The sequence below is a fragment of the Phaenicophaeus curvirostris genome, chromosome Z, assembly GCF_032191515.1.
Source record: "Phaenicophaeus curvirostris isolate KB17595 chromosome Z, BPBGC_Pcur_1.0, whole genome shotgun sequence".
Classification (NCBI taxonomy): Eukaryota; Metazoa; Chordata; class Aves; order Cuculiformes; family Cuculidae; genus Phaenicophaeus; species Phaenicophaeus curvirostris.
Genome location: NC_091431.1, coordinates 55,895,607 through 55,908,110, shown reverse-complemented (window position 1 = coordinate 55,908,110; position 12,504 = coordinate 55,895,607). Strand labels below are relative to the sequence as shown.

Here is a 12,504-nt window from a genome sequence, read left to right as displayed (position 1 = left end):
AAAATTATTAGTTTGCAAATCTGCGAAGAAATTTGCTATACGCAATTCTGTAAAGAGTTATCACACTCGAAATACTGTGAAATATTCAACTAGAACTACTAAAGGAAAAATATACTTGTCTCTGTTTTGATAGCAGCCGTGAAAACAAGCACAATAACATTTCAAAATGTATGTATGTGTATATGCGTGTATGTAGAATGTTTACATTCACGCATATAAATGATGGCTTTTTCTGTCTAAAAAGAGACCTGCAGTTACCAAAACGATTCTTAGCCCTCACTTCACGACACAGGCATATCTACCCAGCATCTCCTGTATCTGGTTATGAAAGATGCAATTACTTCCCCAAGTGTTGATATCTTTTTGCATTGATAACAAAACACAAGCCAGCTGAGAGACTTCTTGCATGTTAAGTAACACAATCAGCATGATCCTTGAGAGAAACTGGTTTACCTCATACACCTTCCAAAAGCAAAAATAAATGAGTACCACTCAATGGCAAACAATTCCCCTAAAACTTCTTCCATCTACACTCCTCCTCGACAGTTAAATCTTCTATTAGCAATGAAAAGTATCTTTGCAAATCTACACTCAGCTTGGTGTATTAGGAGGTAGAAGTTGTCTTAGTGACTCAGTGATCTTAAATATTACATAGTCTAATTGAGATTCTGGCTCCGAAGTTCCAATTATTTCTGTCATTTCCACTATATGATACTCCCATTAATATTAATCCTTTAAAAATATTTTAATTGTGAGTTCTACTCTCTTGAAAGTGGTACTTGGCACCACTAAACTAATAATTATGTTCTGCTCATAAATTCTTTACTTACTATTTTTTGGAAGTTCTGTCTAAACTAGTGCACTGAAAAATACCACACATGAACATTTTATGCGTATGTGAAATTAACTTGTGTGCAACAGGACTTCTCCCTGAAAAAGACAGCAAGGACTTCCGGCTGCATGGAAAACAATCTTGCACTGTTGCATGTGTGACCTTTCTAAAGGAGGTGAAACAACAGATCAAGAGCTATGAAATTGCTTGGCATGTGGAACAGCTAATACTATTTTTAATTATTGTTTTTTCTGACTGATTTGGGGTTGAATTTGCATTAAAAAAGGAGAAAAATGCACAGTCACACAATGCATCAACCTTTTTTATGAAAAACCTGAGACTTAAGTATATTATCAACAATAACAGACATTACAATCTTAACCAGAATACTTATTAAACAAGAGAGAGTCTTCTTTCTGCAACAGGTGGTAGTACAGGGGTCTCAGATTAGTGTGATGCCTTAGAAAGGCCTTGGAATGGGAGACCAACAGATGTACACATCACATTCAGCAGACGCAGTATCAGCCTCCATATTCTTCAAAGGACTGGAATACATTCACCATTGTTAAGACAGAAAAAAAGGAAGAAATTTCTCTGGCTTACACACACAAATGAAACACTGCTGGTAAAATCAAGTTATGCAGTTTTACAAGAATATTTTAATCTCACTTTTTTTCCTCCTCAATACACCCACCAGCTCTGTACTCACCAAAGACTAGAGTCTACCTGGTACCAAATTGATTACAGACAGAGTAATATGCCTTTCTAACACCAGAAAACAAAATTTAGGCTTTTAATATAGCCTGATACTGTCTTAGGACACGGCAATATAATTTTGAAAAAAGTTATGCATTACACCGATTTTTCAAACTACAAACTACTAACAGTATGTTCAAGAGGAAAGTAGATCTTGCAGAAAAATTATGGAGTTCTTTTACCATCTTGCATTAGATCAATAAAGTAATTCCCTAAGACATTCAAAATAGGAAATCTTCCTCCAATAGTACTTACAATTTTCTTATTAGTTTGATTACTTTTTTAACAGAACATTATTTTTGCATTACATTATCAAAAATACTGTTGAAAGCCATAATTTGTTTTTAAACTAGCAAAACATTTGCATTTAAGTTTTTGCAGTAGATTTTTCAATCTTCATACTGAAGTTTGGCTTTTTCTATTTAAAATCTCCATATAACCTCATTTTGGTAAGAAGTATTATTTACTATACAAGTACATGAAGGACTTCAGGTTAGAACTTCAGATTATCAATACTGATTAAACCTGAAACTACTTTTGGGAAATCATTTTTCTTCAGGGAACTTTTTTAGAATCTAGGTAGTTTATCTTTTACTCAAGACATTATGACACTAAGCAGTGATATCTTAACAATGGTTAAGATATCACCAATTCTCTGATCCCACATGGAATTTTAAATCTGTGTTCTCCATTAAGACAAACGAAAAGGAGATTGATTTTTTTGCTTGGTTTTTTTTTTTTTACATATAAGAAGTTTCAATAACTCCATTCCATTTATAGAGGAAATTTCTCTTTATGGCACAGTTTGATAAAATTGAAGAGAAAGTAATTCTGCCACACTGAACAATATGCAAAAGGCTGTTCCAGGTATTTTGCCAAAATATAAAACAAATATATTCCAGATAAAAAGACAGTAAATAGTCCAGGTAAAGCATACTATCTCACTAATAGCATTATGGAGTAACTGGTGACTAAACAAACTCCTCACATATTTTTTTACGTGAAACTTAGAGACAATTAACCATAGGTTACTTTTATTTAAAAAATTAAGTAATATTTCTTCTCTAATTAATTTTAGGTACTGTCCACATAGAAAATATACTGAATATATTGTTCATGTCATTGTGCTGCTATATTTATTAAAAATTTTGAATATTTTTCCCTTTATTTCACCACACTTCTCTTCCAGGGATCAATATCGAATACAAATGCAGTGAGATGTTTTTTTATAGCATGCCCCTTCTCCCCCTTTCTCTATGCACAAGCACACAAGGTTTACAGGCAGCAAGCTGTACACAAAGCAAACATTTTGCTGAAGAATAATAAAGTCTCATACCGTCTCCTTTGCTGTTTAATATCAATTGGCTTGTTAATAGCATAAGGCGATCCATGAATGTAAGCACTCCGGAATCTAGCCACTTTCTCCAGAGTCAGGTGCTCACAGCTAGATGGTAAACTCATTTTATCCCAACAGAAGCAGCATAAAACTAACAGCCAAAAAGATGCATTCCTGGTAAAAAACGCTACATAATCAACTTCATAGAAATACACTGCTCCAAAGGAGCCAAACACTCCTGTGCCTGGAAAGCAAATGGTCCTTGTCTCAGCTGTGACTGCCACCCATATGGATGCAGGAAGTTGGCTGCTTATTTTCACCCAGTCATACTCCAACCAATTACCGATTAAGCAGATAAAGTGGAAAGCCTCTCAGGAACAGTTTCCCCCACCCCTGGACACTAATCTTCTCTCTAATCTTTTTTTTTGGTGGAAACAGACTGTAAGCACAGCTTAATGAGCTAAGACCATGTCTAAAAAAGCCACAGACTGAATTTACTTTGAAGCAGAAGGTGAGCCAGGAGTGATCCTTCAGCATATACTGTAAGATCATTGTGGGAGGAGGAGAGCTACCCACCAAGAGCTTAAAAATCTGTTCAGATTCACAGTGTGAACTCAGATCGATTAGATTTCTAAAAAAAAAATAATTTCAGGATTTAATCTATGTAGAGAAAAAAAGATCGTAATATAATTTCTGATCTATTTTATGAAGTTTTATATTCTGTGGTATGTTTCTTTTGGCATGGCAGCATATCCTCCACTAACGCAACGTAACACAACATGTATAACCATGTATAAGAACTTATTCTGTCTTCTATCAACAGAAATTTATTAAACTATTTCTGATACTATAAAAGACACTGAAGTTTTTTATACATTCAACTATTCAGAATTTTCCATGAAATTGCCTTGATTTATGGAAGTACATCTACTTGGCCTCCACTATTTTGGCCTCAATGCAATGCTCTTAGAGGTCCCAATTACAAAACATCAAAAAGTATTACTTCAGTGATACTTTCACACATAATCCAGTTATGAAGTGAATTTTACACTCTAGCACAAGTATTTGAGGGATACAAAGGAGATTTACATTTAGTATGGAAAAAGCTCTATCATAGAGAACTAGAAAACTGGATATGATATATAAATATATATATCATATATACATACCCCAAGAGGAAACAAGACAAAAAGAAACATAAGGCTCCTTGCGAAAACAATGGATGGGAGAGTGTTCCCCAAATGGGAACATTTTCTGCCTGCTTCCATCGAGGTGGCAACATTGCATCTTTGCCAGGCTGCAGAGCACTACGGGGTGGGGAAAGAAGCGAGTGGGAAGTACTTGCCCACGGTGCCTCAGAAAAAGCAGAGAAGTAGCAGGGATACCTGACAGCATAGGAAGCAGCCTGCCTCCCCTTGGCACTGCTAAAATGAACTGGAAGGAGGGATTCTTGCATGATAGGCCAAACAAAGTTTAGATGCTAAGCTCAGGGCACGTATGTTTGTTTACCATTTGATCTATGTGCTTTATAGTTCTGAAGAGGCAAATAAAAAAAAAAAGAAGAAGAAAAGAAAAAAAGAAAAAAAAAGGTACTTCTTTCATTGCAAAGACTGATCTGGGAATCAATTTAACCAATTGTCAGGTCAGGAGTAATCAAAGTATCTGACTTCACACTGGACTGGTGCTACAACCACAATGCAACCACTCCAAGCGCTCCCACTTCTGGTAACTTAATGGAAACAGAAGCAATTTGTCTTGTACTTCTGGCAAGTGTGAAAGTCCTCTTAGGACTTTGTTAATGAAAAGGCCAGGCAAAAGGTGGTCAGTCATCTGTCCTTTACCCTTTCCTAGCATCTAATACAAACTGCTTGTGTAACAGACAAGTCGTTTTTAGGCTTTTCATAACTTTTTGTGTCCTGAAACTTTCTTGCCTTGATAACTGGTATAATTTTCCATGCATACCTATACTAAGATTGAGATCAAGTTAGGTAAACTTTATACAGCATTAACAGCCACTTTAAGGAAAGAGGGATGCATGTTCTTGAAAAGATGAAATTAACTGAAGAGAGAACACTTGAATATTTGCATTAATCTATTAAATGTGACAATAATAGTATAAGGCTACATTTGGTTCTGTTTAGGATATAAAATATCAGTAGGCAAAAATACTTCAAAAATTAATTCAGTTTTGTACAAAAGAAAGCCTAAAGGAATAATTAGTCTAATCTAAGCTTCAAGTAGCAATTCCCTGACTTGCAAATACAGCTATCATAAACAGAAAAAAAACGAAAACCCAAACAACCTCAAGCCCCTACCTTTTAGCTTTTTACTCTAGTTAAGAAAGAAAAAGAGAGGAAAAAAGGGTAAGAAAAGCAGAGAAATTTATCAATAATTTCAGAATAATCAAGTTAAGTTCAAACTAAGAGGCTTTTTTCTTGACTGTGGTTTGTCATTTGGAGTTTTTTGGAGTGGGTAGCCTGTTGGGGTTTTTATATCGTTTGTTTATTTTAAAAGTGCAACTAAAGACAGCTGTAAACTAGTATTTCATTACATGAAACAGATTCTTCCTTGTTAATGAGGTGGAATACATTCTTCCCATCTCATGATGGGTACACACACAAAACTGAAAGTACTTGCTCTAGACAGAAAACTGACTTAACTGATGCATTGAAGATTCTTCACTAAGGAAGGAGTTAAAGTGCACACAGAAGCACAACAGGAGCCACAGTGTGTCAGTTGCACTGCTGATGCCTGTGCCCCAATCAGTGCATCACTGGGCAGCCCTCTGCAGCACTGGTGTGGAAAAGCTGGGAGGCTTCAAGTCTCCCTCCCAGCAACCTTCACCTCTTCAGAGCTCATGCTGGGAAATTTATGGCAAACAATGTCTTCCCATCTCATGATCCATGGTAACACATTGGATTAGGTATTGCACAAACTACAAATCACTTTCTACAGGTATGAAGAGCCCACCACACATGACTATTTTTATCTTTTCAGGGTAGATTTTAAGTATGGACCTATTTTGTCTCAATGATATCAATCACATACACTGGAACTTGTAGTTTACCTGAAAGCCCTTTTTTCCTCAGTGAAGTATGAATCATGGAAAACGATACACTAAACATGTTTTCTTACCTTTGTAAAGTATATAGCCAGAAAAAAGGGAACTTATTTTTACATGTTTCAGAAATAATGCATGCACAGGTAATCAGACCATATCCAAATAACTATCTATCACACAAATTTCAATGATCCAGTATAGCATCAAGATATATCACATCATTTTGAGATTGGATTGAATTCTATGGAATTTTGGCTGAAAAAATTCAAAATGCTTAATTTTGATACTTTAAAAGCAATCTGAAATTTTCACTAAGATGTGGTTTAAGGCATTCAATATGTTTAAAACATGCAATATACAAAATAAAGTTGAAATTTAAGTGAAATGCATATCACACGTTACTCAAGATGAAATATCTAAGTCAGTATGATCCATTCGAGATTTTTCTTTGTGGAGGGATTTTGACATTTTGGCTTGTCATACATATCATCATTACTTAAGTAATTCAAAACTGTGGGTAAAAATGAAATGGTAATTATAGTTTGTGTCCACGACAATTTAAGATTCAAGCGTTACTCAAACACCTTCCCACTTACTGGTTTCACTGGTCTTATGACCAGTAAAAAAGTTTCACAACTTTTTTTTTTTAATGTTGAATTTTACAGACAGCTATATTTTTATTATCTTTTATTCATATTCCCAAACCCCAGTGTAAAAGAAAAGACTACCACTGCATCTTAAGGATTTCCATTCAGGGTTACATATTATGTATATATATATTTATATATATTTACATTGCCTGTTATCAAATTTTGACAATGTCTACAAAGATTTTAAAAGTTAATTTGGTTTCTGTTTGTCACCAGGAAATAACCAGATATTAAAGAATAATTACAAAAATCTTCCTTTGCTGTATGAGACATTTTATATAAGATTTTAACTCTTATTACTTATTACTGCTATTAAATAGAATGGCTGTTTAGACTAGATGGCCTCAGCCAATGTCATGGGCTTGTCTAGGCGACAGAACACTTCAAAGAAAAAGCAGGTGTTGCTTACATTCACAGCCGAGGCATAAGAAAAGTTTTTTCTTGATCTGTATACTATCAGTACATCTACTAACTAGACCTTTTTTTATTGTAGCAAGTTTCTTCCCAGAAATGTTCTGAATGACAGAAAATTGAGAAGTGAAATGAAATTTTTTTGGCAACATGTAGCAATTTTTTCTGATGAAGGTATGATCTGTCCAGAATACAGCAATAGTTAAGAATCTTCTTTTCTATATTCTCAGATTGGACAAAGACTCCCATCCCCTTAAATGTCTGGAAGATTTTCTCTTTATATATATTAATTTGTTTAACTAACTCTTCTAAGTCTTGCTGTTGAGCATTCCCTGACTGCTGAAGATGGGAAACTATTTATCTCTCAGCAAATAAGCAAAAGAAACACAGGGTTCTAAATGTTGTTTTAATTCTTCTCTCCCTGACTGATTGTCCTTCCTATCTTTTAGACGATTCATTTCTTAAAGAAATGTACTGCTGATTTACTTATAAAGAAGATTATTACAGGAGTTGCTCGTATATTTTTATCCAAAAAATTGCTCTTATATTTTATTAAGTGCTGAATGTACGCTGACAGTGACTTGGGAAAGTATGCTATGTGTCTCAGGAAATGTCAGCCAAAACAAACAAACAACATCCCTAATGTAACAGTCATATAAAATTGTTGTGATTAAGAACAAGCTCTTATTTACACCACTGCACAGTTTGCAAAGACATGGGAGTCCATCTGCTACATATGGGGATACCAAAAATGATTTTATACAGTACGTATAAAACACACATGCTGGAAAAGACTCAGCTTCAAAGGAGTGAGTCAAATATCCACTAATAATATATAATTGGCTTGACTTCATAATATTTGGCATATTTTATCCTTAAACTTGCCTTGGAAAGATGAATCTGTTTTTAATGTATTCTCTATTAGCTCTGCCAATACACATTTTTGCTGCTGAAATACAGAACTTCGTATTTCTGCCTTTGAAGACCCATTTTTTTAATTGCCTTTTACAGATTTTTCTTATATTTCATTAAATACTCCAGATAATCTCTCATGAAAACCTTATATTCTCTCCCTTGTATATCATATAGTCATTCGAGTAGCCACACTGGGTCCATTCTTCTCAGCACCTCATATACAATAGGCCACAAAGCCTACTTTTACTTGGCATACATCCTAATGACAAAATCAGAAAGATTCTACAGATTTCAATAATTACATTGCAAAAAAAATTCATGTTGTTCTGACAGAAATATTATTTAAGGGCATAAAGTAGCTGATAAATGCACGTAATTAAAAAATCAAGAGTTCTTATTAAATCCTGTCTCCAACGATAGTCAGTGTCGCTGTATATAGTGTTACTTATTAAAAAACATTAATGACATGCTGCTGTAGTTACACAACAGAACAATTCTGTTTATTCATCTCTCCAAATGAATATCTTCCCTGAACGTCAGCTCCTACGACTATATTTAGAAGAGCAATGTAACAATGCCAACTTTGTTTATTGAATACGCAAAATAAAGACATTTTAGAAATGTTAGGTGCTGTTAATATGCAATGCTTCTGTAGCATACTGACTGCTAATTTTGCTGTTTAGGATTAAATTATTATATCGTGTACAGGTTAATAATCAACTAATTTCTGAATCCAATTCTTAGGTATATACCAATGTTCTTTTTAGGTGATATCACCTTCCATGGATTTATTTCTTATTTTGCCAAAACCAGACACATATCATCTATTTGCACAGTCTTCATCAGGGCTAAATTAAAATTTACAACATACAGGTGAAAGACTGTGTATCCAATTACAAGTTTCCATGGATAAATGATTTCCAAGACAGGTATTTTCCATCAGAAATTGTCAGCTTATGAAAGTTATAATTTCTGGTTAATTTTCAACTTCTATTGATTGTTTTAGTAATAACTCAATTAATAACTCAAAGAACTATGCTGTCCTCTTTAACACTGCTGTTCTCAAGACTTTCTGATTCCCACAGAACCACTGAAAATAGTAGGCATCTCTCGTCTGTATAAGCTGATCTCCACATTCTATTAACATTTGAAAATGCATAGGATTGTTCCACTAGTATTTATTACCTCTTTGCAACATGAAATAAATAGGCTGTCATGAAACCTTCCTTTCAAAAAGAAAACCTCAGTCCCCCAAAATAGTATCTGCATGGTTCTCATGATCCACACAAGTCACCCATGAGAGAAAGAGGAGCACATATGTCCAGCTTAGTCTAACTAACGAAACAGAAAAAAAAAAAATGAGAGAGATACCCTTTCCTGAAGGCAAGGGAATCTTAAGTTCTACACTTTCTAGGAAAATGGAGGAACTTTTGCTCTAAAAAGGGTGATTTAGCACAACTACAGTATGTAGCTTAATGCTCCTAACAAGCTGAGTTTTTCTGCTCTGAGGAATTTTCATAGTACCTTGTTCACAACGCTGCCTAATATGATCTACCACTCTGAACACTTAGTTTCTTCAGGAATCAAACCTTAAATATTTTTCCTTATGTTACAGTTATAATCACTCTTCAACCCCTGAGTGTCACACAGCAGTCTTGAAGTTATAGCAACCTCTCAGAGTTGAGCATGGATAGGTGCAAGGGGAGTGTATGTATGCATATACACAGCTAAGCTGCATGCCAGCATCCCTTTTGCTCTCGGTCGTACACTCCCACTGCTTTTGCTGTGTTGGCTAGGGTGTTCATCTGAGCCCTTGGTGATTGAACTTGTCAAGCAAAAGAGCCAGAACAAAAGCAGTCATTTGCTAGGCTAAGCATTCAAACTTCTAGCATGATACAAGTTATTCCCTAGGAATAACGATGCCTTTCTGCTAAGAGGGCCTTGTGTGATATCCCCAAATGTAATATCTACAATAGAGGTGCTGGTCCTTAGCCAGGTGGGTACTATCGTTATTTCCCCATTTCTATAGATGTTAAACATTTTCATTTGTTAAGTGATACTGATAAGAGATCTGAGCAAAAAGGTGCTATCTGAAAAAAAATTAAAAATCATGACCTTGACATTTAAATTCAGGCCCCAAAATAATTAATATTTATTTCTGCCACTAATCTTCCAGTAGGGGACAAAGAAGTACTGCTACCATTTTATCTATTCAGGTTACTGTAATGATAAACATACAGACCATTTATCAAGGTCTCAGATATTATACTGCTGAACATTTCAGGAAAGTGAACAAAGGAAGTAACATTGTTTTCCTGGTCAGGACTCACAATATCATATAGAATTTGGAACTAAGGTTTTTGTTTTGTTTTGTTTTGTTTTGTTTTAAAAAAAAAAAAGATGGGGACTCTCCAGAAAGAATAGTGAAGACAGAATTTAAAAAAGTCAGTCCCATCTAGTTTGTTGCATACATGAGTCTATGGCAGTCCTTTTTAAAACATGACAATAATACAACTAAAGACTATCAGTCCATGTGTGCAGGATCAAAGTCAAGTTCATAAAGTAAGGATAATTTAATCCTTTCCAAAAGTTGAAATGTCAAAGTTTGCAACACAGATTTTTCCTAATGCACTTTCTTTGGTAAGAGGTTTTAAGTGAGTTGCAGCAGATAAAGTAAATTGCTGAAGAGTGAAAATAATTGCAGTTATGAGAATAGAGCCGAAATTGTAGTCTGTATGCGAGAAACAAAATCCTTTCTTTCCATAGAGAAGCACTGCATTTCAACATTTCCACTATAACAGCTGTAACAATATTCTTTGTGCTGCATCAGCCATGGTGCCTCAAACTGGAAGTGAGTATTGGAATTGTTTTCCTTGCTATCATCACTCTAGTTTCTGATGTCTGATGGAAATGAACTTCAGTCATTGAAGAGGAAAACTGCTGATTCGCAACTGAAATCAGCAGAGAACTTGCTTTCACACACAGGGAGCATTGCTTCTGCATTACTGCATGTGGCACTGTGATGGGTATGCTATTACGATACTATTCTGAAATAAAAGAATGCGTTTATTTTTCTTGCAGGAAGTGTTGGGTTCGGTTTCCTTTCCCTTTTCAAACTGTTGAAAATGACTAGTCAGGGCTAGTGACTTTGCATTTGGATAAATACCTGACCATAATAACATGAAATCAGACCTTGGAGCTACATAGGCGAAGGTTAAATTTCTCCCCTGGATGTAGTCATTGTATGTCATAGTACGTCACAGTTCCTTTCCAGACTGAGTATATTGATCTACCTACAAAAACTGCATACAGAAGATGTGGCCTCATCCAAATACTGGCCAATTTTATGTTGAGAACCCCAGCAACTAAAAGGCACCGAGCCACCATGACTGACATCTGGCATTTCAGTGCGAAACACTAAGGTAAAAAAGTTTAAGATGGAGAAGTATCAAGAGTTAAATTTCATAGCATAGTATCATGATATACCAAAGTACTATACAACTACATAAGCAAGATCTCAAAATACCATTTTTCACTTCTAGAAAACTACAATATTTGGAGACACAGAACAAGTTTTTCCTTTCTGGAGACCTCCACTGAAAAAAGCAGGTACTTGAATATCATATTTAAGCTTAAAGATATACAAACAGCAGGAATGAAAATAAAGGTCCAATAGATATCACTCAGGCACTTTGCAGCCTGATAATAAAAACTCAATGAAAATGTACTATCCACACTGATGTGCAATAATATGTACAGCTATTCAACAACAAAAACCCTGTATTTCCCAAACTAGCTTTGCATTTCTTTCTCTTTTAAAAAAAAAGTAAATAAAATTGTACCATGTACAGACAGCATATGCCCAAAAGATGGCTGGAACAGAGGAGGAGATAGGGAATAGAGTCATGCTGAGAAAACAAGGCAAGAATGGATGAAAGGTATGATAGAGACAGGACAGAGAGCAAGAATATGGAAGTCCATCATTACCCAGCAATGCTTAGTTTCCGGTGGACCACTGGGGACAGGATGCAGAATGGCATGCTGGACTCTGCATGTTAGTCCCAGTCCAAACTGGAAGAGTGTAAAGCCATCCAACTGGAGGCAGTAAACAGACTACTCTTCTGGGCTCAACAAGGCAATATTAAACCATTTTTTGTGAACGGCCAGGAACATTTGTTACAGTGTAGAAGCTACGAACTTAAAATCTCATTTGAATTGTAGGGAAAGAAAACTGTCTTCTTTCTACACTACACAGTGAAGTGATTTAGAAAGATCTATGAAAGGATTACAACATTAAAATCAGTCACAACCCCTAAATTAAAGAGAAAAAAAACAGCTCCCATAATTTCCCTTATCTATTTCTCTTGTATTTCCTGTCTTCAAAGAGTCACTGTAAAAAAGTCAGCTAGCCCTATATAGTTCAGACTCATTTGTATTGGGGTTTTTAATCAGTCTTCCTTAATAAACTATATGGTATTAGGCATTTTACATACATTCCAGGTATGGGAAGTAGATTAGACTTAATGATCTTAAAGGTCTTATT

The 12,504-nt window shown here is 35.1% G+C and overlaps 1 protein-coding gene across 6 annotated transcripts in view; it reads right to left on the bottom strand.

Annotated features, from left to right (window-relative positions):
• PDE4D (phosphodiesterase 4D) overlaps nucleotides 1–12,504 on the bottom strand; it is a 600,157-nt gene that overhangs the window by 202,108 nt on the left and 385,545 nt on the right. The window contains exon 1 of one of the 6 annotated variants that reach the window (XM_069880218.1): nucleotides 2,925–3,064. The exons of the other annotated variants lie outside the window; for them this stretch is intronic. Coding sequence (XP_069736319.1) covers nucleotides 2,925–3,049 — 125 coding nt within the window. The 5' untranslated portion in view covers nucleotides 3,050–3,064. Of the gene's footprint in view, nucleotides 1–2,924; nucleotides 3,065–12,504 lie in introns of those variants that run through there. 6 annotated transcript variants of the gene reach the window in all.